This window comes from Micromys minutus (assembly GCF_963924665.1).
Source record: "Micromys minutus genome assembly, chromosome: 10".
NCBI classification, from domain to species: domain Eukaryota; kingdom Metazoa; phylum Chordata; class Mammalia; order Rodentia; family Muridae; genus Micromys; species Micromys minutus.
This window is the reverse complement of record NC_137979.1, coordinates 10,510,974-10,537,710: the sequence shown is the minus strand read 5'-3', so window position 1 is coordinate 10,537,710 and position 26,737 is coordinate 10,510,974. Positions and strand designations below refer to the sequence as shown.

General features: G+C 47.2%; 2 protein-coding genes across 4 annotated transcripts in view; one reads left to right on the top strand and one right to left on the bottom strand.

Moving 5' to 3' along the window:
• Positions 1 to 696: 696 nt before the first annotated feature.
• On the top strand, positions 697 to 22,799 carry FAXDC2 (fatty acid hydroxylase domain containing 2). 3 transcript variants are annotated; one of them, XM_080923187.1, is made up of 9 exons: positions 697 to 824; positions 11,659 to 11,706; positions 12,317 to 12,417; positions 12,560 to 12,620; positions 14,791 to 14,912; positions 18,791 to 18,996; positions 19,380 to 19,485; positions 19,766 to 19,932; positions 21,219 to 22,799. In XM_080923187.1, the coding sequence occupies exons 3-9, from the start codon at positions 12,415 to 12,417 to the stop codon at positions 21,409 to 21,411; spliced, it is 858 nt and encodes a 285-aa protein (XP_080779313.1). In that variant the 5' UTR covers positions 697 to 824; positions 11,659 to 11,706; positions 12,317 to 12,414; the 3' UTR covers positions 21,412 to 22,799. The 3 variants fall into 3 exon arrangements, with proteins under 3 accessions (XP_080779313.1, XP_080779312.1, XP_080779311.1); XM_080923186.1 differs by having other exon boundaries at positions 12,517 to 12,620; positions 18,890 to 18,996; XM_080923185.1 differs by having other exon boundaries at positions 12,517 to 12,620.
• A 1,277-nt stretch (positions 22,800 to 24,076) lies between these two features.
• Positions 24,077 to 26,737, bottom strand: part of LARP1 (La ribonucleoprotein 1, translational regulator) — a 47,318-nt gene continuing 44,657 nt past the window's right edge. The window contains exon 19 of the mRNA XM_080923184.1: positions 24,077 to 26,718. Within this exon, the coding sequence (XP_080779310.1) occupies positions 26,512 to 26,718 (207 nt within the window). The 3' untranslated portion in view covers positions 24,077 to 26,511. The remainder of the gene's footprint in view (positions 26,719 to 26,737) is intronic.

The window sequence follows — 26,737 nt, the reverse complement described above, 5'->3', positions numbered from 1 at the left end:
TGTTCCCAGCATCCACATGGGGCAGTTCACAACAGCCTGTAGATCCACTTCTGGGAACCAGAAGATCAGAATCTGTAGCCTCCCTGGGTACCTGCAGTCAGGTGGTGCACACACAGACACTTATACAGGTAAATGTAAAGAAAGACAAGCTGGGTGCAGCCGGCACACACCTTTAATCCCAGTACTCAGTAGGCAGCGAGCAGGGGATCTCTGATTTTCAGGACAGCCTGGTCTACCTAGTTCCAAGACAGGCTGGTCTATACAGAGAGACCCTGTCTCAGACAACCCTAAAAATAAAAATGTAAAAAATTTAAATACATGCACTGCATAATTTTAAAAGAGGGAAGGGGAGAGCGAAGGTAAACTGAGTCAGTCCTCTAGTCCTTTTATCAGTGTGGACTAACTGTGCCTTGGGTTACCGCCTATATCTCTTCATCCAGGTTTCCTGTGTATTTACATTTTCTAATACCAGAAACGACAAAGGGAAAAGAAAGTTCAAAGGGAGCAGAATCTGAGGCCATGCCCTGTTTCTCGGCTCTTGCACTGTCCTCTCTCATTAAGGACATGTCCTTCCAAAAGAAAAGCGTTCTGTTTCCAGCCCACGCAGAACTAAACTTTTTCTCATCACGTGCATGGTCAGAGCCAGTAGGCAGCCAAGTAATGCGATCGCCTGGGCCAGCCTCCAGACCCATCCAAGCTGAGCTGGGTGACAGCAAGATTAGCCTGTAGAGCCTCAGCTACGCAGCAGCCACAGAAACCAGAAACACCACGGCTGGACCTGTGGCTTGCAGACAGGATCACTTGGGAACAGCCCCTCTGCAGAGGTGAGCAGGGTACTGTTGGGGGGGGGCTATTTGGGAAGGCCAGAGTATCTCCAAGTCCCCCGCTGGCCATCAGCCTGTCCCCTCCCCTCCTCCGCTAGTGAAATGTGCCTGGACTGTCCCCTACCTGTTCCTCAAGGAGCCAACACCACCTGCCGGTGTCTGTATCTTCTGTCTCCTCCATAACATTGCTTTTCTCAAAACTCACATGGTTCTAATGAACTGGGTCAACTTCTAAAAGCTAGTGGGCGGGGCGAAACAGTTCCCAAAAGGAAAGTGAACCTGAAAGAGATTTCTGGGAGGCAACTCGTCCCAGTACTGGGGGACGAACTGCCACTCTAAGTCTCTGGAAGGATGTGTGTGGTGTAAGCTAGGCAGCCAGATCAAAGCGCCTTCCAGACAACATACAGTGGCTTCAGATTTCAGAGCATCAGTAATCCTGGAAGGTCACCCACCAAAGCTAGCAGTGGAGAAGTGGTTTGCAGGGTGGCCCTAGAGGCCTTTGGTGCTCACGAGGGCAAGACAGGATGCTGTGACTTGTGAGTTGCTGTCAGTTTTGCTTGTAATTCCAAACAGACGCCTCTGGCTGAAGCACAGAGATCAAATCAATTTGATAAAATAAATGCCAGGAGGGTGTGCTTCCGCCTTTACCAAGCAAGTCACTAGCAGGAAGGAAAAGATGGAGAACTGTTCAGGGACAAGTTCTCCACATGTTCTGGAAGGAAAACAAAAACAAAGCACACAATACTTTTCTTCTGTTGGGGTTGTTTACTCAGCAAGTGCTTCCTGAATGTGGGCTACATGCCCAGCCTGGTTTTGGTGCCTTAATGCCACGGTAAATGCACACAATAGGCGTGCACTGTGGTTTTTTTTTAATTTGTACAAGGGATAAAATGCAGAGCCTTGCTGGTGCTAGACCTGTGAGTTCCCATCAGGCTACACCCATCTTGCTTTCCTTCAACTTTATTATGAGACAAGGCTCTGCCAAGCTGTCCAGGATGACTGTGAACTTGTGATCTTCCTGCTTCAACATCCAAAGTAGCTAAGATTGCCGAAGGGCACAACAGCACTTAGCTGACAGAAGCTCTTGAAGGATAGCAGCACCACGGGGGAGGGGACACTGCCCAAGGGGAGTCTCACCTCCTGGGGAGCCCTTCTTCTCAGTCATTAACAGTATGAGCCACCTTTCCACCCTCTTCTCAAACCAGGGCCGCTGATGCTCTTGTGAACCTTCTGCAGAAGTGCTCATCTGAGCTGGCTGGTGCTTCTGACGCTGGTGACTGGTGGGCTCTTACCCTAGGATGCAAACAGCTAGGGGTGGGCAGAGCGTTGTGACAGTTGCTGACTCTTATCTCCCTTCCTGTGAAAGAGAATTCCTAAAGAACATGGAGCTTGAAACAAAATGTTAAGAAACCTGGCTTCTGCCAGAGGCCTTGTAGGGTTTGGAGTGGGTCATTTAAAAACATCTCTGTATCAGTGAGTGTAAGCATGTATAGGTATAGATATGTATTCCTGCCTGCATGCAAGTCACTGTCACAGCAGAAGAGGGCACCAGATCCCACTACAAATGGTTGTGAGCCACCATGTGGTTGCTGGGAATTGAACTCAGGACCTCTGGAAGAGCAGTCAGTGCTCTTAACCGCTGAGCCATCTCTCCAGCCCCAGCACCATCTTATTATTCCTTTAAGACATGGTATCTGCTCTAACTGGAAACCAGGCTGGCTACTAGCAAGCCCCTAAATACCCATGTTTCAGTCTGCCACAGCAAAAAGCTTATCAGCCATACCTGGATTTTCACGTGGCTTTTAGGGATTTGAACTCGGGTCCTCTTGCTTAAGCAACAGGTCATTGTATTCACTGAACTGCCTTCCCAGTCCGGAAGCTGTTATCTGGGTCTGTCTCTTGAATTACAAAAACAGAGGCAGGAGGACGACCCTGAGATCAGGATCTAGTTTTAGATTTGGGGGGGTTTTATTGTTTGTTCATTTGTTTGATGTTGAATTTTTTTTCTCTGAGAGGGTTTCCTGTGGTCCACAATGGCCTCAAACTCATTAGGGTAAAGCTAGTTAGTTTTGAATTCCTAACTCTTCCCACCTCTTCCTGGCAAGTGTTGAGATGACAGCCCTAACCTACTACACACATCTCGTTTTTGTTTTGTAAGACAAGATGCCGGTTCTGCCTGACCTGGAAGATACTGTATATCTTCACTATATACAGCTTGACACTCTTTGGTTCTACCACGTCAGGTTTCCAGTGCTGCGACTCCGGGTATAAAGCAACACCAGCAACTTGGTTTAGACTGTTTTTGTTGTTGTTGTTGTTTGGTTGGTTGTCTTTTTTTTGTCCTGTAAGAGTTAGTTAGGCCAGGTGAGATGGCACACACCCAGCTTTCAGAAAGGAAATCTGGAAAACTTGGTCCACAGATAACCTCAGTACAATACGGTCCCCACTCTGCCCAGCTCATCTGGCTCCTCTATCTTACATTTAGATTTTTGTTTTGTTTTGGAGATAGAATTTCTCTCTGTATCCCTGGCTGTTCTGGAACTCACGCTGTAGACCACACTGGTCTCGAACTCAGAGATCTGCCTGCCTCTGCCTCCCCAGTGCTGGGATTAAAAAAAAGGTGCTACCACTGCCCAGCTAATATTTAGAATCTTAAGGTATAATTTACCTAAATTGAGGTTGTTTGGTTTTTGTTTGTTGAAATAAGCCAGCACAGCCCCTACCATCTGCTTTCCACAGACTAATGCTGAACAGTATTAAAAATCATAGTGTAAGCCAAGTTCACTTTAGGGGAGAATCAGTTTATCATAATACCAGAGAACTTGTTTGCCTCCTTTTTTTGTTTTTTGGGTTTTTGTTGTTGTTGTTGTTGTTGTTGTTTTTTAAGATTCATTTATTTATTATATATAAGTACACTGTAGCTGTCTTCAGACACACCAGAAGAGGGCATCAGATTCCATTACAGATGGTTGTGAGCTACCATGTGGTTGTTGGGATTTGAACTCAAGACCTCTGGAAGAGCAGTCAGTGCTCTTAACCACTGAGCCATCTCTCTAGCCCTATTCTATTTCTTAAAGTCTTTAGATAGGGCCCATTTCCTGACCATGTGATTGACAGACCACTTGGATTAACTTTTTTTGTTGTTAAAGATTTATTTATTATATATAGAGTTCTGCCTGCATGTACACTCGCTCACCAGAAGAGGGCATCAGATCCCACCACAGATGGTTGTGAGCCACCATGTGGTTGCTGGGAATTGAACTCAGGACCTTTGGGAGAGCAGCCAGTGCTCTTATCCTTTAAGCCATCTCTCCAGTCACTGGAATTAACTCTTAAGGGAGGTCACAAAAATATTTGTTCCTTCACAGGAAGCTGCTGGCTAGACAATAATGTTAGAATATCTTTTATTAATCCATTTATTTAGTGTGTGTATGAGGGTGAGTGTGTGTGTGTGTGTGTGTGGTCAGAGGATTAGAAATTGGTTCTCTCTGCTCAGCTTGCTCTGAGGCGGGCACTCTCTTTTCTTTCTGTGACTGAACTTCTGCTGAGTCTCCCATCTCTGCCCCCATCTTACCTCCACGTGCCGAGATTAAAGATTGGAGCCATTACAGTGGCTTTTTATTTTCATGTGATTTCCATCAAACTCAGGCTTGGTCCTGCCAAGCAAATGCTGACCCACTGAGCTGTCCCTTGGCCTTTTGCACCAGGGCCTCTTAGGCATTGCCAAAGCCTCATCTCCACGCAGGAGCAAAGGTCAGAGCCTGCTGTTTCAGCTCCTGCTCTCACAAGCTGCCAACTGCAAGGGTGGAATCCACCACACAGAACAAGAGCAGCCTAAGATAACTTCCAGATCTTAGATTAGGGAGACCTCAAAAGGTGCCCCCCAACCCCACCCCCGCTGGAGAGATGATGACTCAGCAGTTAGGACCTCTAGCTGCCCTTCCTGAGGACAGGAAATTCAGTTTCCAGTACCCTCATCCTGTGGCTCACAACCTCCTATAACAAACTTTCAGAGGGTCTGATGCCCTCTTCTGTCCTCTAAGGGCACACAAGGACACATACACACTGAAATTTGAGACAGTGTTTCCCTACATGTCCCTGCTGGCCTGGAATTCAGAGATACATGCTCCTTCTTCCTGAATGCTGTGATTAAAAGGCGAGCCATTGCCACACTCAGCCCAATTTAAAAAAAAAATTGTTTTGTTTTTCGAGACAGTGTTTCTCTGTGTAGACCAGGCTGGCCTCAAACTCAGAGATCCTCCTGCCTCTGCCTCCTAAGAGCTGGGATTAAAGGTGTGCACTACCATTGCTGGTAAAAAAAAATAAAAAAATTAGAGGTAGAGAAAAATAATTTAGCCTTCAAAGAGGAAAAAAAAACAAATTTTAAGAAATTAATGGCTTTGGCAATGCACCCTTTAATCCCAACACTAAAGAAACTGAGGCAGGAGGATCTCTGTGAGTTCCAGGCCAGACAGAAGAACTACATGGTTAAATCCTGTCTTAAAAGGGGGGAGGGAAGGGGAGAGAACTATCATTTTAAATATTTAGAACTATTTTAAATTTTTATAAATGGAGCTGGAGAGATGGCTCAGTGGTTAAGAGCACTGACTGTTCTTCCAGAGGTCCCGAGTTCAATTCCCAGCAACCACATGGTGGCTCACAACCATCTGTAATGAGATCTGATGCCCTCTTCTGGTGTACAGGCATATATTTGGGCAGAATACTGTGTACATAATAAATAAAGTAATCTTTAAATATTTAATAACTGTTATTAGTTACCCTTGGCAAAGTTACTAATTTGTAGTGAATTGTTGGCAAACACTGTGAGGTCATTTCTGTGTGTGAGGACCCTCTGCTTCCTTCCTCTCTGTGAAAACTTGTCTATCTATGCCAGGCAGGGAGAGGCTCAGGGGGCAAAATGCTTGACACAAATACCATGAACTACACCTCACCTAAGGGGTTTCTGGTACCTGATGACCATCTCCAGAGACAGTTCATGGGTGCCTTGGCATAGCTCAAAAACAAACAGCACCTGAGGGAATCAGAAGTCAACAGATATACCACTACTTAGCTAGGCTCAGGGCCTTCCATCCCTTTGGCCTACAAGTACATGAGTACATGCAGCTGTCTTCAGACACAGCAGAAGAGGGCATCGGATCCTGTTACAGACGGCTGTGAGCCACCGTGTGGTTGCTGGGAACTGAACTCAGGACCTCTGGGAGAGCTCTTAGACCTCTGGAAGAGGGAAGTATTCTTAACCGCTGAGCCATCCCTCTAACCCTGCTACCCCAGTGTTCTGACATTAAACACCCATTGACTGACCCTGGATCACCTACCTACCTGTGAATTCCAAATGCTGGGGTTAAGCCTCCACAAGTGGTTGGCCACTCTTTTCTTTTTTTTTTTCCTCTTTCTTTTGAGAAGTTTCATTTCATTTTTTATTAAAAATAAAATTTGTTGTTGTTCATCCTTCTCCCCCACCCCCTTCTTTCTCTTGCACCCCACAGCCTCCTTCCTGCCTCTTGTGCTCTGTGCTTTTGTGTTCCCAGCTTCCTCTCCAGTGTTTTCCTGTCTAATTCCAGAGTCTATGCCCACGCTCACATCCACACACACATACACACGAGCAGTAAAAGTTGTGAGTGGCACCTGAGAGAGAACTTGCAATTTTTGTCTGAGACTGGATTACCTCACAGTATAATCCTTTCCAAATTCATCCATTTTTCATTATTTTATTTTTTTTCTTTATGGCTGAACAAAATTCCATCTTGCGTAGGTACCACATTTTCATTATACATTCCATGTCCGAAGTACTGAGAATCGAGCAGCAATGGACACGGATACATGAGCAGCTCTATGGCAGAGTTTGCTGATTTGGATGAGAATGGTCCCCATGGGCTCGTATATTAGAAACCTTGGTCCTCAGCTAATGGAACTGTTTGGGAAGGATTAGGAGGAGTGACCTTGTTGGAGGAGGCATGCCACTGGGGGTGGGCAACTTGCTGATCAGATGTGAGCTCTCAGCTTATTTTCCACCTGCCTGCCTTCTGCCACAATCCCTCCCATGGTAATCCCGAATTAATCCCTCGGAAACTGTCAGCAAGCCCCCAGTTAACTATTTTATTTTACAAGTTGTCTTGGTCATGGTGTCTCCTCACAATAGTAGAACACTAGCTAAGATACAGTATATAGAGCCCTGGAGAAACCTGACTGGCTCATATGCTTACTTCCATTTTTGCTTTGTTTTGGTTTGGTTTGTTTGTTGGAATTAAAGGTGTGCATCAACTGTGGTGCAAGGACCATTTTTAATGTCTGAAGCACATCTGTGCTGATTTCTGTGATGGCTGGTCTACTTTCAGTCCCTCTGCGAGTGTACTGAGATCCTCCTCTCCTTGGTCTTCGCCAGCATTTGTTATCTTCCAGTTAAAAGGCAAGCTTGCTAGATGTGGTACACACACTTTAGAGTCCCAGCTCAGGGAAGGTGGAAAGAGAATCCAGATTTCAAGGTCATTCTTGGTCACCAGAGTGAGGCCAGCTGAAACTACAGGTCTAAAAAAAAAAAAAAAAAAAAGGAGCCACTCTTACAACAGGAAGTGAATTACCATAATTTGTTTATTGATTCTAGTTGGCCCAGTAAAAGTAAAGTATATTTATTCTTTTACAATTCCACATAGTGTCTTGGTCACATCCATCCACAAGCTCCCCCATCCATCTTTCTGTTTGTGGTGAAGGGTCTGACTTCACCTATATGTATGTGTGTGCATCTGTGTGTGGATATGCATGAATGTGTGTGTGTGTGTGTGCCAGTGGAAGTCAGAAGTGGGTGTCGGATCCTTTTGTAGCTGGTGTTAACAACAATTATGATCCATGTGCTGTGGGCACTGGAAACCAAATTTGTCCTTTGCACAACACATGGAACAAATAGAAAACAGTATAGAAAGAAGCACAGTGGAGGTGTGGGTGCAGTGCACACACTGTGGATGTAGGAAAACACCTGTGCATATAAAGCAGGCTTAAAAATAATAAACAGAAGTACAATGCAATCTTGATTTAATTCCAAGCTTCGTGTTATCCAGAGGGTTAAAGTGGGATTGTCCAGGAACTGAGGAGACAGTGCGGCAGGTGAAAACCCTTTCTACAGAAGCACGAGGGCTTGAACATGAGCCCCCAGAACTCACGGGCGAGTGGGCGCAGTGATGATATGGGTCTGTAATCCCAGCACACCTACAATGAAGTGGGAGGCAGAGACTAGAGGATGCCAGCACAGCGGTCAACAGACACTGTGTCCTGTCTCAAGGTGGAAGGTGAAGAGGAACACTGAGGTTGCCCTCTGACCTCACACACGCATCCACACTCACACACACATATACACACACACACACACACACACACATACATGTATACACTAAAACAAACAAACAAACAAAACTGGAGGGGCTGGAGCAATGGCTCAACAGGTAAGAACACTGGCTATTCTTGCAGAAGACCTGGGTTCAGCTCCCAGCACCTGCATGGTGGTTCACAACTATCCTTATCTCCAGTTCCATGGGTTCTTACTTCCTCTTCTAAACTACATGGGCACCAAGCATAACACATAGGCAAAACATGCATACACATAAATAATTCTAAAAAAAACCCAAAAAACCCGGATTTCAGATGCACCCAACAGAAAGCTGAGAGAGAGAGAGAGAGAGAGAGAGAGAGAGAGAGAGAGAGAGAGAGAGAGAGAGAGAGAGAGAGAGAGAGAGAGAGAGAGAGAACTGTGTCCTGGTCTCAGTGGAACTGAACTGTATCCTGAGAGTAGGCGGCATCTCCATGGAAACAGATAATGGCAAGAAGGATTATCTTCAACAGCAGTCACCACATTCACACAGCTGAATCAAATTTATCTGGACACAAAGGTCTCCTGTAGCTCAGGCTGGCCTCAAACTCCCTAACTGAGGACGACCTGAGGCTACCAGTCCTCCTCCTCCCACCTCCCAAATGCTGGGTTCACAGACAGAAGTGTGCACATCTCCTAGTTGATGCAGCTCTGGACACCAAACCCAGGGCTTCATGTGTGCTGGCTGAGCACTCTGCCTACCCAGCCACAGTTACAGCCCCTTACATCTGGACTAAAAAACATGTGTGTGATCTGACTCAAAGCTCGGTCTCATCTGGGCCACTTAGATGGCACACACACAGAGTCCCAGTACTCTGAAGGCTGAATCCAGAGATTCTTACGTTTGAGGCAAGCCATCTGGGAGAAAACAGTTCACTGTGAGCTTGGAGACATATGCCTCAGGGCAAGGAGAACCCTGGGTATTCAAGGACTTCCTGTCTTCCTCAGCAGTTTCTTAGCTCAAGTCCAATTTTGTAAGCAATTTTATTAATTTACTGTTGCCTTTAAAAGATTTGCTTTTGTTTCTATCTGTTTGCCTGTGGGTATGCAAACACACGGGTATAGGAGGGGTCAGAAGAGAGCATTGGATCCCCTAGAAATGGAGTTCCAAGCCCCTGTGAGAGGTCAACAAACACTCAGAACAGTTCGGCCATGTCTCCACCCTAGTTTTTAATTTTTTAAAAAAGATGTGTTTATTTTATGTATACGAGTACACTGTGTACCTCAGATACACCGGAAGACAGAAAGAGGGCATCAGATCCCATTACAGATGGTTGTGAGCCACCATGTGGTTGCTGGGAGTTGAACTCAGGACCTCTGGAAGAGCAGTCGGTGCTCTTAATCTCTAAGCCATCTCTCCAGCCCAGTTTTTAAGTTTTGAGACAGGATCTTACTGTTTCCAGCTGGCAGGGAATTTATTACAGAGACCAGACTTGATACTGACCCCCAAGTGTTGGGATGACAGGGACATATCGCTAGACTTCTATCTTGGTTCTTCTGACGTTGCTTTTGGAAAGTGTGGGCTTATGTGCCTGAGCTGAAAGTTTTCCTTCAGGTTCCTACCTCCAGAGTTTGCCACAGTCCCCTGAACAGTGAGTTCTTCACAGATGCCTCTGGAAGGTCAAAGGTCACTTCTCACAGGTGAAGATAATGGCGCTGGTTAAATAGGGAACACGCTGGAAGAAGACTGATTTGTAAGGGAGGTTCCCTTTATGGCTCTAGAAGCTTAAAGAAAAGCCCTCCAAAAGTGCCCCTAGCCTCTTAGAGGGCCATTCTGACTGTGTTAGTCAGCACATACTGCCTAACAGCACCAGAGAGAAAACCGTGAACCAGGACTATGCCATCAGCAACCATTCTGCAGATGTATAGATACCACACACCCCCCACCTCACCCCATTGCAGTCCCACCAACTTGAAGTGTTTGGTTAGACATCTGGACATTTGGCTCCTCTACACAAGACAGCCAACAGTCTCAGCCCTTACATGCCAACCCTACTCTTAGCTCCCTGGGCCTCACCCACCACACTTTTTCAGATCGGTCTGTGAAGAGAGTTTCTGTGACCTTAAGGATGTGGACCAAATCCAGAAATGCTTGGGCTGGGGACACGGTTCCAAAGGCTCAGTGCTCCCTGAGTACGAAACCCTGTGTTTGACTCCCAGCACTCCTTTGATTCTTCCAGTTCCTCCATTTGTCCTACCTTGGGCTAGGACACCTGAAATCCCTGCAGCTAAATATGGCTCCAGGCAACAGGGTGGGCTCTGGGTTAATGGTGTGTTGGTCTGTGCTGCCGGTCTAGAGGTCCTGTAAATCAGACCATGCTGACAGTGTATACCAGAGAGAATTGCTACCTAGTTCTCAGTTATAGTTAGTGTGTGTTTATGTGTGTGTGATTGTGTGTATGTGTGTGTATGTGTGTGTATGTGTGTGTATATGAGTATGTGTGTGTATGTGTGTGTATGTATGAGTGTATGTGTGTGTATGTGTGTGAGTATGTGTGTGTATGTGTGTGTATGTGAGTGTGTAAGTATGAGTGTGTGTGAGTGTATGTGTGTGGGTGTGTATGTATGAGTATATGTGTGTGTGAGTATGTGTGTATGAGTGTGTGTATGTGAGTGTATATGCATGTGTATATGTGTGTATGTGTGTGTATGTGAGTGTGTAAGTATATGTGAGTGTGTGTGTATGTGAGTGAGTGTGTGTATGTGACTGTATGTGAGTGTATGTGTGTATGTGAGTGAGTGTATGTGTGACTGTATGTGAGTGAGTGTGTGTATGTGTGTGTGAGTGTATGTGTGTGTGTGTGTGAGACTGTATGTGAGTGAGTGTGCGTGTGTCCATCCACAGCTGAGGGGTGTCTTCACCAATCACTCTTCACCTTATCATTATGTAGCTTGGTTGCCCCCCAACGCTGTAATAAAGAACAGAAGGCACACACCACTCTGCACCGCCCACCTTGGTCTCTGAGATAAGACCTCTCTTTGAGCCTGGAGTCTTCTGATTTGGCTAGGCTGGCTTCCAGCCCCAGGACTGGACCATAGCCGTGTACCAGCACGCTTGATCCAAATGAAAAGAATTCGAAGTTTCTTCCTGACTCCTGAGGGTGTCTGAAGACATCTCAGTGTATTCATATACATAAATAAATAAATAAATCTTTAAAAGGAAAAATAGAGACGGTTGGGAACAGAACCTTGGTCCTCTCCAAGAGCAACCGGTGCGCTCAACTGCTGAGCCATCTCTCTAGCCCAAAACCAGTTCTGTATGAAACTCTGCCTTTGGCACCTCTCACTCCTTGTCTCTACCTCTTTCCTCACACTTTCTGCATTTCCCTAGCGATTTACTGCTGATTTGTTTCTCCAGCATAAATTTTGGGATCAGTTTGTCTGGCGCCAGCCTTGACTCCCTCCACTGTCTCCTCTTCAGCTGCATGTGGTAAAGACTGTACTTTTATCTTCCAGATGACAGGAGACATGGAAAGCCCAAGACGCCATGAGAGGTTCAACCAGGTGAGCGCCTGCCTCCCACTATGCAGGTTAGGGCGGCTGGGGCTCCATATTCTCTTGTTCCCTTTGCTCTTTGAGACAAGGTCAGTCTACAAGGCCTTAGCTGGCCTGGAATTCATTATGTAGAGCAGGCCAACCTTGGACTCACAGAGATGTGTTCTACCTGCTTCTGCTTCCTGAGTGCTAGAATTAAAGGTATGTACCACCAAGCCCTGATTCTCTTGTTTCGTACATACCACAAGGCTTTAAGGGTGGCTGCCCCAAGGTGATATTTTCATTTTAGTGGCTGGGCAGAGAGCACCGTGCTCCAATTTATGACTACACAAGGACTCTGTGTGGGACACACTGAGTGGCAAAGATCCCTTTACCAAGAGGCCTGATGTCACACATGGTACAGCTGTTAAAACCTATTCAGCTCTGGGCAGCAACATTGCTCAATAGTTTTGCTATAGTTGGGGCAATCCTTTTCCCTCCTCCAACCTAGACTCTGATTTTCATAAACACACCCAGATAAAGCCAGGAACCATGGTAGGGAAGGGCCTGACACAGACACAAACAGGGAAAGGTCAGCAGCCTACTCCCAGCAGCAGCCTGACTGGCCTGACATTCTCAGCTCCTACAGGAAGGACACATCTGGGGCTCCATGAGGAGGACAGCTCTCATCCTGGGCTCTGGACTGCTCCTGTTGGTGGCCTTCTGGAACTCAGTCACATGGTGAGTGTGCTCCCTCCAGACCTGTGGGGCGAGAGGCACAGCATCAAAGAGCAGGCTTCCCAGTCTGCTCCCAGAATCTTCAATGATTTTCCTTCCAAGGCATCTTCAAAGATTTTGGGGTGCTTCCGGTTACTTTTGGCAGACCCAGTGGGAGAAACTGCTGACTACATTTGAAGGCAACGAGTGGATCCTGTACCTTATAGGTAAGGTTCCAGCCAGAGCGTTGTGTTGGGCTCCACATTTGGTTTTTTTCCCCACACTACTTTACTATTATTATTGTTGTTGTTATATTCACTTCATGTACATGTGAAAGACAGGCATGAGCTTGCCACAACATACATGTAGTGGTCAGAGGACAACATGCAGAAATTGGTTCTCTCCTTCCACCACATGGTCCTGGGAATCAAACTCAAGTTGTCGGGCGTGGCTGCAAGCACCTTTACCTGCTATTATGGGTCCAGTCTGCTCTTTTGTAGTTTTAATTTTTCAGACATGGTCTTATTATGTAGCTCTGGCTGTCCTGGAACTCGGAGAGCCTCCTGCCTGTGTTTCCTGAGTGTTAGGATTATATCACGTCCCACTACCTACCCAACTTGATGGTTTTTTTAACCAAGGTTTTCATTGAATACTTGTAGTAGTCATCTACATGAGCAATATTCCAATTTGCCAGGTCTGTTCTGTCTCATGAAAGACTCCTCATCTCCTACTAACAGCTTCTTTTAATGTTTCCTTGTATTAAAAAAAAAAAAAAAGACATACTATTGGCTATACTTTATGTGTATGTGTGCCTGAGTGTATGTATGTCTGTGCACCACGTTCCTACGGGAGCTGGGAGGTCAGAAACGGTATTGTTTTCCCTGGAACTAGAGTTAGGAATGGTTGCGAACCACCAAGTGGGAACTTGGAATCCACCCCCGGTTCTCTGGAAGAGCAGCCAGTGCTCCTAATCACTGAGCACCCCCCGCCAGCCCTTAGGTTTTCTTGTGTTTTTAATTTGTTTGTTTTGAGGCAGGGTTTTTCTGTGTAGCCTTGGCTGCTCTCAAACCTCAAATTCAGAGATTTGCCTGCCTCTGTCTCCCAAGTGCTGGGATTACAGGCGTACGGCACCACCATCTGGCATTTCTTGTTATTTTTAAAGATGCCGTGTCAGCATTTCTCTGACCAAACCTGTGTGCACTTGCTTTCCGGCTCCTACCTCACTCTGGAGTCTATCCAACTGTCCTGCAGAACGGATCTACCAGAGGCCTTCTCACACCAGCCAAGTCCTTCCCGTGCCCCTCCTGCCCCAGGCACTATGTTTGATGAGGCAGGAAAGGCCTAGTGGAAGGGTACAGAGACAGAGGTCAGTGAAACAGTGTCCTTGTTTCTCAGAAATTTCAATCCAGTTAAGAGGTGACTGTACAGCTAGTTAACACCCCTGTGTCCCTTGGAGGACTGCCATGGGTCATCCAAGGACATGAGAAGGGGAGCGTGATACAAAGAGCCAGATGAAGTGTGTCCCGTCAATATTTTCTTTTTAATTCTCACTCATCATTGTGTGTGGAGGTCAGCCAACCACCATGCAGTAACTGCTCTCTGCACATTTCCATGGCTTGGGGGGTGGGCTCAGCTCCTCTGGTTTATTTAGCAAGATCTTTACCCACTGAGCCACCCTGCAAGCTCTACTTTCCTTCTCCTTGGCATAGAGCTTCATGTATGCCAGGATGTCCAAGAACAGGCTGTGTGGCTGAGGATGACATTGAACGTCTGAGCCTCCTGCTCTTGCTCGGTGTTTCCTAGGATGTTTTCTAGAGCACAGGCACTAGGAAGTGACACACAGGTGGTCAGGTGCTGTCAGCAGTCAAGTCAGAGTGTGTTCACAGCAGCAAGCCTGCAATCTCAGCAGGCGGCCGAAGCAAGAGGATTGCCCTGAGTCTGGGGTTTATCTGGACTAACCAGCGAGTTTCAAACTGGCCTGGGAAAGACCGAGACCCTGACTCAAAACAAGTAAAAAAATACCCAAAACTTCAGGTGTGGTGTACACACCTTTAATCCCAGGATTTGAGAGGCAGAGGCAGGGGGAATATATTGTGAGCTCAAGGCAGCCTGGTTTATACACAGTGAGATTCTCTCTCTCTCTCTCTCTCTCTCTCTCTCTCTCTCTCTCTCTCTCACACACACACACACACACACACACACACACACACGGTGGAAGGAGGACAGACAGACAGACAAGACAGAACAAATACAGACTCTTAGTGACTTGTCCAGGTTCCATGGTTAGGACTTGAACAGTCACCAGGCAGAAGACAGATCTGTGCACCTCTTCATTCCTTCCTGGTGAGCCACTGTGGTACCTGGGGCTGCTCTAAGTCCCTCCGCTCTCTGCTGTAGGTGTTATCCTCGTGCCGGGGTTGTGCTTCTGGGGCTTAAATGGCCTTCTACTGCTGGTGGACACAACAGGAAAGCCCTCCTTCATCTCCCGCTACCGCATCCAACTCGGCAAGAATGAGCCGGTAAGGGTCACTGCATCTCTTCGTGTTAGGAATGTTAGGGACCAATACCAGGGCAAGCCAGACTTATCGTGAGGTGACCTGAGATGACCTGAATTTAGAAGGTAAGAGAAGGGAACTAGGAGTATACTTGGTTGGTAGAAAGCTTGTCTATCCCAAAAGAAACCCTGGGTTTCATCCCTAACGCACATGTAAAGGCACACAGTTATAATCCTAGCACTCTGGAAGTAGAGGCAGGAGGATTAGAAGTTCAAGGTTATCAAGAAATTAAAAGGCTACTCAACCAGTGGCCAGTCTAGAACAATGTACTGATGTACTGGTCTCCTGATTCCCACCCAGGCTGCCCCATGACATATCAGGAAGAGAAATGACTGCCTCAGACTGGACTTTACTGTCTCAGAGATGGCAACATGTCACGGCACTGAGACCACAGATCTGAAACCAGACATCCACTGTCCCAAGGGAGGCAACCTCACTGTGCCAAGTGGTGGTACCAACCCTGAATGTTTTTTTTTTATTTATTTATTTTTTTTTAAGCTATAGTCATTTTTTGAGTTTTTTTTTAAAGATTTATTTATTTATTTTTTTTTTATTTATGAGCACACTGCAACTGTCTTCAGACACACCAGAAGAGGGCATCAGATCTTATTACAGATGGCTGTGAGCCGGAATATAGTTATTGTTAACTAGATCTCTCTGTCTCTCTCTTTAAAAGACAGGGTTCTCTGTCTAGCCCTGGCTGTCTTAGAACTCACTCTGTAGACCAGGCTGGCCTCAAATTCACAGAGATCCACCTGCCTCTGCTGCCCCAAGTGCTGGGATTAAAGGAGAGCCTCCTTGGTCATCCAGTGCCTACTTAGTGCAACCAGTAGTGTGAGACATCAGGACAACAGTTAAGGCAGGAAGAGCGCTGGCTTCTGAGCAGCCCCACGTGCTTACTGTAGGACTGAATCACCACAATGCAGCCTGAACTTGCCTTTCTGGTGCTCTGACAACCTGCAGAGCCAACATTCCCTTACACAACAGGGCAGAGCTGATTCTGAAAACAAGCTGTTCTACAGCCCCACCCAAACCCTGTTCTGATGATCATCAGCTCCTAACCTGCCCTGGTGCCTGCATGAGTCACCTCTTTTCTCAAGGCTGTCTGCCCAGCCTGGCACCAAAGGCAGGAAGGGAAAAAAAGGAGTCCCGACAGAGTTCTCTGAAACGGCCTTCTGACAGCTACCAGACAGTCTGGAGGGCTTCCTCCTGCCCACCCTGAAAGACCACAGACTGGTCGCCTTTGTGTCAGTGTTTGGCCTGTCAGACCCTTTCATCTGCAGGCTTGCTGTCTCCAAAGCAGTCACCATTGACTAAATGCTTTCATCTTCAAGGCCATACGTGGTGATGGTTGGTTGTCATGGTTCAAATGAGGCTTTGCCGTGGTCCCTGAGATAGACTAGAGATAAGATAGATTAGAACCTCTTCCTTCTTCTCTTCTCTCACCCCAAACAGGGTCTCATGTAGCCCAGGCTGACCTCCAACTTGCTAGGTAGCTGAGGATGACTCCTGATCTTCCTTCCATCTCACACTGGGTTGCAAATCATACCCACAGCTCCAAGAATACCAAGAAGGCATTCTACCCACTGAGCCCTATCTCAGCTCCACCCTGGAGCCTTCTAGCTCTAGAGTACCTGCAGATCCTCACCAGGCCCCAGCTCTGAATAGTATGTGTTACCTACAAACCTTTCAGTGACTAGTGAGCAGTGGCTGGGTTGGGGACTCTCGCAGAAGCTAAGGTCTAGAGGTGAGTGATCAGTTCAAGTTTCAACTTTCCAGGCCACAGGGGCAGATTTTAAAAGATTTATTATATATAAGTACACCGTAGCTGTCTTCAGACACACCAGAAGAGGGCATCAGATCTTATTATAGATGGTTGTGAGCCACCATGTGGTTGCTGGGATTTGAACTCAGGACCTCTGGAAGAACAGTCGGTGCTCATAACCACTGAGCCATCTCTCCAGCCCCAGGGGCAGATTCTTAACCCATGTAACTCCCAAGGCCAGCAACCTGCGCTTCAGCCTGACGACAAAGGAAAGACCCTGGGACCATCTAGTCCCTGGCTAGCTGTAGGATGTACTGACTTGAGAAGGGTCCCAGGATCCCACTGCAGTGGATGCTGATGTGGGCAGGCATTCTTTGGATCCTGGCCTGCCCACACAGGCACTCTCCTTGTATACCTCTCCTCTCTCAACACCTCCTTTCTGACCTGGCCTCCACCACACCAACGAAATGAAAGCAAGACCCACCCTCTGCTCTCCAGGTCTCACATCCTTCATTCCTTTAGGTCGGATCTGTGCCTGCCATGTCTCCTGGTACCCATCCTTCCTTAGTCCAGGAATGGTCTTAGCGTTTTTGTTCCTCCCTCTTTCCTACATCCTCTCCCACAACAGCTTCTCTTTGCATTATCACATAAATGCTTTAATTGTTCCATCTCTTTTGTTTTAAAGATTTATTTATTGTGTATAGAGTTCTGCTTGAATGTGCACTTGCACACCAGAAGAGGGCATCAGATCCCATTACCACGTGGTTGCTGGGATTTGAACTCAGGACCTCTGGGAGAGCAGACAGTGCTCTTAACCACTGAGCCATCTCTCCAGCCCCCAATTGCAATTGTTCCATCTCTTCAAACACACACACACACACACACACACACACACACACACACACACACACACCTTGGCTGGGTGTGGTGGCTCACAGCTGGAATCCCAGCATTTGAAAGGGAGGCAGAAGGATCAGTAAAGACTACAAGACACTCACTGTTTCTTTAGATGGCTATTTTGCTTGCATGTATGTCTGTGTACAAAATACATGCCGTACTCACAGAGTGGAGAAGAGGATGTCAAGTTGACGGTTGTGAGCTGCCATATGCAGGCTGGTTTCCCTGGGAAAAGCCAGTGTTTATTCACCACTGAGTCATCTCTCTAGCCCCCCAAGATTATTTCAAGACCTGAAACCAAAACCAGCCTTTGGCCCCACTTAACCCGGGTACACACCACCATCCCCCCATTATGCTCCCTTTTAAGGCCTCGGACAGACCCATCTAAGTAGTCTCTCAGAGTTGTCTATACTGTCTCAGAGCCTTCTAGCAGCTTTTAAACAGTCTCTGTCCTTGTTCTCAGCTGTCTTTTTTTCCAAACATTTAATAGTATGGAAGTTTTAAACATACAGACAGAAATATAGGGCAAATACACAAGACTCATCTACATACCATTTCAGATTCATCCATTTAAATACTCTACAGCCTGTAACTTTTTTCTGAACTGTATCAAGTTTGAGACATTGGAGAAGTACTGTTGTTTCTAAGTCTCTTTCCCATAAAGCTGTTGCTTCCTTCTTGTTTCGGTAGATTGTACCAGTGGCCTAATTTTCAGGCCTCGTATTCCTGGCAGGTATCATGTAGCCACAAGGGCACTTGATGGGGGCTGACAGCCAAAAGGTTGACAATACTAAGAGACTATTTAGTCTTTCTTCCCAGAACAAGTTTGTCATCTGTTCAGCCTCACTGGACTGGCCCCAAGCAGAGGACGCTGCAGGAGGTAGAGGCCTATCTCATGCCCAGCAGGCCTCAAATCCACGTAGAGACTGTTCTCTTTGTAAGCCTAGGGCAGGCCAGCCTGCTCTCAAGTCACAACGGATATTTGTCTGTGTAAAGCACTGTGGGCCAGAACTAGGCAGCAATGGTCCCTGGCCCATAGAACCAATGTGGGGACACTGCCAAGGACAGGACAGGGCTCTACTGCCAACCCCAGACTGAGGACTAACCCAGTCACCCCCAGAAACCCACCTTGAGCAGGTGGAAACCTATTTCTCTCCATGTTCCTTTCGTCCTCTGGCAGGTAGACCCCGTGAAGCTGCGTCAGTCTATCCGCACAGTTATCTCCAACCAAGGCATCATCTCTTTCCCCATGCTGGTCATCTTCTATCCTTTCTTAAAGTGGAGGAGAGACCCCTGCTGTCGAGAGCTGCCTACCTTCCACTGGTTCCTGGTGGAGCTGGCCCTTTTCACTCTTGTGGAGGAAATCTTGTTCTACTACTTTCATCGGTGAGCTCCCTACATGCACACAGCCAACCCCACCTTGGGACAGCTCCCAGGTCAGCAAAGGCTACTGAACTGTGGTCTCTATTCTCAGGCCCCACCCAACAATTGCCAGAGACACAACTGATAATCCAACTTCACACAATGCTCAGTGGGGAAAAAATAGCTGTATGTATAGAGAGCGGGTCAGTTTCCATCCACTTCTTGCTAGTCCTCTCTGGGCATGTTTGCTTCACCACTGGAATCGTCAGGCAATGTTAACTTAGACTAGAGGGCAAGTAGTAGTTGCCAGCACCTTAGATGGGGACCACATTTCCACCTTGGCTTTCTGATGATCTGCTTGGGATGAAGGGAAAAGGGGAGTTGACAGTTCACAATTATCTTTCCAGGCTCTTACACCACCCAAAATTATTCAAGAAAATTCACAAGAAACATCATGAGTGGACAACACCCATCGGTGTGATCTCAATATATGCCCACCCTATAGAACATGTGGTAAATATAGCCCCTGAAGCTCCAGAAGTAGAGGTTGGTGTTTCCCTGCTGTTATTTTCTTCTTTGCACTCAATAGCTGCCATCTCTTGGCTGTCAGGTGCTTAGTGTCTATTATATTCTCCCCAACAACCTTTTACATGCAGATTCTGCTCAAGAGGAAGGAGAAGCTGAGGAGTGTGTCCCCTTACAAACTGAGGCAGTTTCCCTGCAGCACCATGCTGGGTAGAGTGAACACACAGCTGGGTCCCTCCCTCTCCTGGAATCCCCTTTTCTCTTGCAGGTTTCCAACATGTTGCCAGTTATGGTGGGTCCTCTAGCAATGGGCTCTCACTTGTCCTCTATCACTGTGTGGTTATCCCTGGTTCTCATCATCAGCTCCATCACCCATTGTGGCTACCACTTGCCCTTCCTGCCTTCACCTGAGTTCCACGACTACCACCACCTCAAGTAAGCCAACAGCACCCTTGCTCAAGAGTCTCAGGAGACAGTTGTGTCTGAATGTGTGAGCCAGTCAGAGAGGTACCTGGCTATAGAAAAGATGATTAGATAGGGCCACCCTGAGGTTTCCTACACCAGGTTCTTCCTGCTGTTGGAGATTTTAATGATTTGGGATCTGGAACCAGAGTCTTGGGAGCCATATGCATAAAAACCTGGCACACTGAAGCATCTTAGTTTTGAGACAGGGTTTCTCTACGTAGTTCTGGCTGTCCTAAAACTTAATGTAGACCCTGCTGGCCTTAAACTTAGACACACCTGCCTGCCTCCACCTCCTGAGTGCTGGAATTAAATATGCCACACCACTACTGACCTTATCCCAGGCTTTTCCTGGGTCATCAGAACACTTAGAACACAGATTCTTGGGTCCCATTCCAAACTCACCAGTCGAAATACCTGTCAAGCACAGCCTGGGATCCTGCCTCCTTAATGTCTTCCATGGTGTTCTGATGCAGAGAGCCCCTCAGCCCACCTGAGCAAGCCTAAGTCAGGTCTGCATGAAGTTGTAACCTCTCCACACTAGAATCACACAGTAAAAGTGGGTAGGGGTTGTTCAGCAGTTGAAATGCTTGCTGGGCATGGTAGCAAGCCTTTAATCCCAGGATTTAGCAGGTGAGTGGTCTCAGTGTGAGGTTAACCTGGCCTGGGAGAGCTCCAGGCCAGTCAGGCCGATACAGTGAGATTTCAACATTCACATAAATGTCAGCACTGCTCTTGTGCTTACCAACAGCTCCAACAGGACAGGAGACAGGATTGTTGGTGCTTACTGGCTTTTAGCCAAAGAGGTGAGCTCCAAGTTCAGAAAGAATGAGTATGGAAGTGGTAGAGAACATTGATGCTCCAGTCTGATCTGTGTGCATGGTCATACACACAGAAAGGGGGCTGGTAGGTGCCTGTCTAGCACGTGCAAGGCCCAGGGCTCAATCCTCCAGTTCAAAAATGATCACACATAATGGATCACAATTTTAAATACCATCCCTAGGGAAGCTGAGGCAGAAGCAGTGCCAGGAATTCAAAGCCAGTTACATGTAGTTTTGGTTTAGTTTGGTGAACTAAAAACATCAACAGTAAAAACCCTAAACCACCATCATATGGAACCCTTCAAAGGAATACCTCAAGCTCTACTGGGTTAGCTGGGCAACACAGTGGTGCTATGTATGGGAAAGGAGGGCTGAGAAATAAGGGGGACGCAGAGCTTCCTACCTGTGTTAGCTGGTTAATTTCCTTCTATCCTTCAGGTTCAACCAGTGCTATGGGGTGCTGGGTGTGATGGACCACCTGCACGGGACTGATGTCATTTTTAAGCAGACCAAGGCATATGAGAGACATGTCATCCTGCTGGGCCTCACCCCACTCTCAGAAAGCATTCCCGATCCTCCAAAGAAGACAGGGAGTGCACTTGGACATTCTGGCCTGTTCCCTCATCATTAGACAGCCCAGGGACCATGCAGCTCTTAACAATTTACCTCCCTTGGCCATCATACTCTAAGGCCATGATAGGATCTGCACTTCCTCCAAATTCCTTCTCGTATCACTTAGGACTTAGTGAAGAACTATTTAGGTTAGAAGCCAGCCAGTGGAAACAAATCCCCGAGAGTCGGGGTGAATACCCTAGTCCTCTGCTCCACTCCCCCATGGCTTAGGTAGAATATAGAGAATGTTGGATGGGCTCCAAAAGCTTTTCATATACCCAAAGCCAAGGTATCCTGGGAAAGTCACAGGTCAGATGTGTTGACATGCTAGATATGGTCCCTGCTTCCCACCAAGAAAACTTGGGTTTACCTTTTCCCTCCACAGATACAAGTCCCTTAAAAGGAACAGTGATAAACTACAGCTTTTTGCTATGACATGCACACTGACTCCTGTGCCTTAGCCAGTGTGCAAACTGGGGCTCAGGTCCAGAGCCTGTTCATGTTAGGGAGGACCTAAGTCAGTTACTCCCTAAACCCAAATCAGTTTTCTACCCCAACAATGAGCCTTAGAAAACATAACCAAAGGGCAGGCCATCTTTTCCAGATGGTAAATAGGCTCAGGAAGTATGATAGCTGGAGGATTTCTCCAGAAAAATTTAACTAGGTCCCACCATGGCAGCACATGATTAAGAATCCTGAGATTAAGCTGGAGAAATGGCTTAGCAGTTAAGAGCACTGACTGCTCTTCCAGAGGTCCTGGGTTCAATTCCCAGCAACCACCTGGTGGCTCACAACCATCTGGAACAAGATCTGATGTCTTCTGGTGTTTGAAAACAGCTACAGTGTACTCATATAAAATAAATCATAAAAAAACAAAAACCCTGAGATCTTAAGAACTTGGCATGGCATCTAGGTTGGATCTGGGAGGCTGCCACCATTACCATTTGGCAATTTCTGCACAAGTGTGATTTTACATTTTCAGATTCAAGGCTAGTCCAGAAAACTCCTATAGTAGCTTATATAAAATAACCCAGTTGGGTACAGTGGTTTGCATTGTACTCCCAGCTGCTTAGGGTTTAGGCCCAGTTCAGAGCCAGCCTGTACAACAGAGCAAAAACCCCAAGGTCTGATGGGCCAGTTGCAAACCGGAATACCTTTCAGCCAGTCTATCTCCCCTGACCTGGGTGACGTGTCCCCCTGGATTCCTTCAAGTATCAACCTGCTCCCCACCATCATTGGTTGGTAGCTATTCCCTTCTTCACATAATCAGGAGAAATGCTGACACTATGTACTGTCCTGGTACATGGTCTGTCCCTATAAGGCATGAATATTGGCGAACAAGGCCTTGATGTCTCCACAAAAATATATGACAAACACAACACGTAATAAAGCCTCCATTTAACTCCAGTAGATTGTGTTGTTGTCAATGGCACCCGACCCCAAACACTTGGGAACTAAGTTGCTGCTCCTAATGACTAAGGTGGGTGTGGTTCGTCAGGTACCTTACAGAATATAGGCCACTGGTGGTGTCAGGTATTGGAGGAAAGAAAACACTCTACATAAGGAATTCTTGCATATACCCCAGGGAATGAAAACCCAAGTCTACCTTTTCTCAAGCTTCACAGCATGCAGGGTCAAGGTTGGCCAAACACCTGAATGCACTAGCAGCACCAAGGGCCCTGCCTTAAACAGATAGATACCTTGGAGCCAAAAGCAACCTCTTCTTTGGAGAGTTAATGCTCCATCTGGGGACACACTCCCAAGTTTTTCTCATACCCAACAGCAGTGTCCCAGATGGGAGACCAGCCAGTGTTTTTGCCTTTTCAAGTTTTTATTTTTATACATTTTTTTTTGTATTAAAAAGAAAAGCATAATAATTACCACCAATTACAAAGGACTAGAGCAGGACCAGAATAATGAATGAATCACTTCAGCCTGGAAGCAGACACTCTCAATAATATTAATGTTATAATACAAGCTCATTCAAGTATTTTACATTTTTTTTTGTCCTGTTGAATGTGATATCCTAGCACATGGTAAAGACAATGTACGAGCGTTAAGGTGGAACCTTCTCTGCAAAGCCCATAAGAGTTTTCCTTATGTGAGAACTGGGCTTAACGTTTTCTTCTGCCTCTGCCATCACCATGGATGGAGGAGAGGGTGGGAGCTGGGGAGAACCTAGGGGCCCTTTAACAAGAGAGACTCTGGGGTCCCATCCAGGAGGACCAGACCAGGTAACCCAAACCTCTAGCACTCCCCACCATTAGCCTTGTCTTCATGCCCTTTCCCTCACGTCCAGACCTTCCAAGCAGCTTGCTTTCTTTTGCAAATGTTATCAAAAAGGAGTGGGAAGGAGCTACAGAACAAAACACTTAACAACTTGACATGGGGCTCAGCACCTCTGTCTGAACCTGGTGTCCAGGCTGGAGCAGGGGCAGGTAGCCTTCTCTTCGAGTAGCAAATTTACTCCAAGGCTCAGAGGGCAAACCACAATCTGCTCCTTGCTGGGCCCAGGAGGATGATGAACCCTGCACAGGCAGAGGATGTTCTGTCTTAGGTCTTCGATCCCATGGGAAGATGGTGATGGGGAAGTGGCTTGCTCTGGTGGCCCCCGCCACTCCTGGCATACTTGTCACAGATACATCGGTCCTAAATTCAAGTGTCTTCAGAAGGTGAAGATGTAAACTACTCTGCAACAGCAACTCTTAACATGTCACAAAATACACACACACACACACACACACTCACATTCTCTCTCTCTCTCTCTCTCTCTCTCTCTCTCTCTCTCTCTCTCTCCTACCACAACCCCCTCAGCCTGTGTTGAGATGATAGCCTCGCCTTCCCACCCCAGAGGGGCTTCTTCCTTCAGAGGATCTGGGAGAGGATGGCTGGCAAACCTAGCCTGGATAATCTAGATGGAAACCACCTTCCCTGACACACTGGGCAGGCCTTAAGCCCTGAGATTCTGTGGTGCTGGATATACAGGATAGGGCTGAGCAAGGAAAGGAAAGGGGAAAGGGAGCTCACTGGTGAAGGTGCACCATAGGGCAGGTACCAGACCCAGGAGAAGGTCTCAGATCCTAGCAGCAGATCCTGACCCCGTATTTTTTTGAGACAAGTGAGTCACAGGAGCTGACAAGGGGTTCACACATTCTAAGCACCAGGAGGACAAGAGTGGGACAAGGCATGAGCTAAAAGTAACAAGGTACCCAAAGACATAGGGCAGGCTCTTGCCAGCCTGGGATACTGTCTTAGTCCCAACTTTTGGGACAATAGAGGAACTCAGTGATGAGGAGGGTCATACAAGTTTCAATTAACTGAGTAAAAAGACCATACCCCCTTGTGCCAGCCAGATCCCAGTGTGGGGTAAGCATGCAGTCTCCCCAACCTGTGTGCTCAGTCCTTTATTGCCCTCCTCAGCTCCTGGTGACAGCAGCCTCCAGCCACTCCTCTGGCATTTGAAGTGCAGCTCAGGCAGTCAGTGGCTTTTGAAGAGAAGTCAGGTATACTCTATGTCCACATATACCTTCCTGCCAAGGGGCTTCACCAAATGGCAGGATCCCCCAGCCCTTGGTTCCTCTTACCCCTTGATCCCAGGCAGGGTCAATGAGATGGTGGGCAGAGATGGCTTGCAGGGGGTCATGGTATTAAGATGGGAAGACCACACCAGACCCTTAGAGAATGGTACCTTTCTCCACCTTGTGATACAAACCTCCTTGAGGCCAAAGGTCTTTTAAGGTTAGACACAGATCTAAACTGTGGACATCAGTGGGTATTCATCCCCTTGTTCTGGAGATGGGGAGATGTGCAGACTGAGGACAAGTGTGTACCAGGCAAGACCAATTCTGTTTACAACAGTTTGAAGCAAACTTGGCCTTGGGGTTCTGAGGGCACGGTAGGGTAGAGTGTAGTGGGGCAGTTTGGTGAGGCAACCGCAAGCAGAACAAGGACAGTGGCAACAGTGTGCAGACACGGGACATCGGCTTCAGACAATGCAACAGCAGGGGTGTCCTGGGCACAGTTCTGATAGAACTGCCCCAACGCTCTTGCCTCCAGGCAGAAGGCCCGGTACATGCAACTCAGTCCCAAGAAAAATTCTAGTCAGTCCAAGCCCAGGGAAATCCACATCCCAGGCAGGTAGGGCTCTTCCAGAGACTCAAGGAAAACAGGCATTTGGGCATTAGTTCAGGTTCCCGCTCCACAATAAGGCAACTTTTAAAAAAATATTATTTTCAAAAACAGAACAGAAGAAAAATTCCAAGGAGGGGGAGAGACATCACTTTCTATGGATTAGGTGGGTTCTGATTTTTTTGTCTTTTTTTTTTTAAAGTGGTCGATTTTGTCATTTTTTTCTTTCTTCTTTTTTTCTTTCTTTTTTCTTTTCTTTTTTTTTGTTTTTGTTTTTTTGTTTTTTTTTGTTTTGTTTTTTTTTGTTTGGTTTTCCCAAGGATGGAAAGGTCAAGAGAAAAAAATAAAATGAATCATCTTTCAATAGTCTCTTCTGGTGTGAGCAGCTTCTCTGGGGTGGGGCGAGGGGGCGAGGCTTGAAGCACCCCAATCCCCCACTGAGATCCTTTGGTTTCCTTCCCCCAGAGGTGGCAGAAGGGCATGTGGAACAGCAGGGACACGGTGATGGCAAACCCCAGGTGATCAAGGGGCTGGTGCTTCTAGGGCCCACATGGGCACCGCTAGAGCCTCCTGGTGGGCTGCATAGTTGGCTTGAGGGAAGTGGGAAGAGGCAGGGGAGACAGGTTGGCCTAACAGCCATAGGAAGGGCTGAAGAAAGATTTTGGTAATCCAGACAAACTATCAATAATTTAAAACTTGATATATATATATGTATATATATATATATAGATATAAAATCTCTCCCCTTCCCCTCCCCCCTTAGAAGTTATGATGGAGGTCGTGGAGACAAGAGGGGAAGGGTATTTGGAGGCTCCTGCCCAGGAGCACCGCTAATAGCCCAAATGGTATTCACAGCTACTTAGCTCAGAGGCCTATCCTTAGGAACTCTAGGCCTGTCCCATCTCTTGTTCACTCTCCTGGGCCTGGGCACCCCTATATATCCTCACCCACCCCACCCTTCTATCCCAAACCCCAAAGGGCTTCTGGCCATTCACTTTCCCAAAGTCAGTGTGTCCGTGTGCTGGCTTGTCCATTTGGCATCTTCTCGAGTGGCCTGGCCAGTAGGTGTCGTAGGGGGTTGGCTGATCCCAGTGGCAGGCCTGCTGGAAGACTGGGAAGGGCACCGCTTCCTGCCCTCTCCGCTGCCTCCTGCTACTACTGGGTGTCGCTTGTGGTTGCCTTCCTCGCCCATGGGGGGCTGCAACAGAGGAGTCACA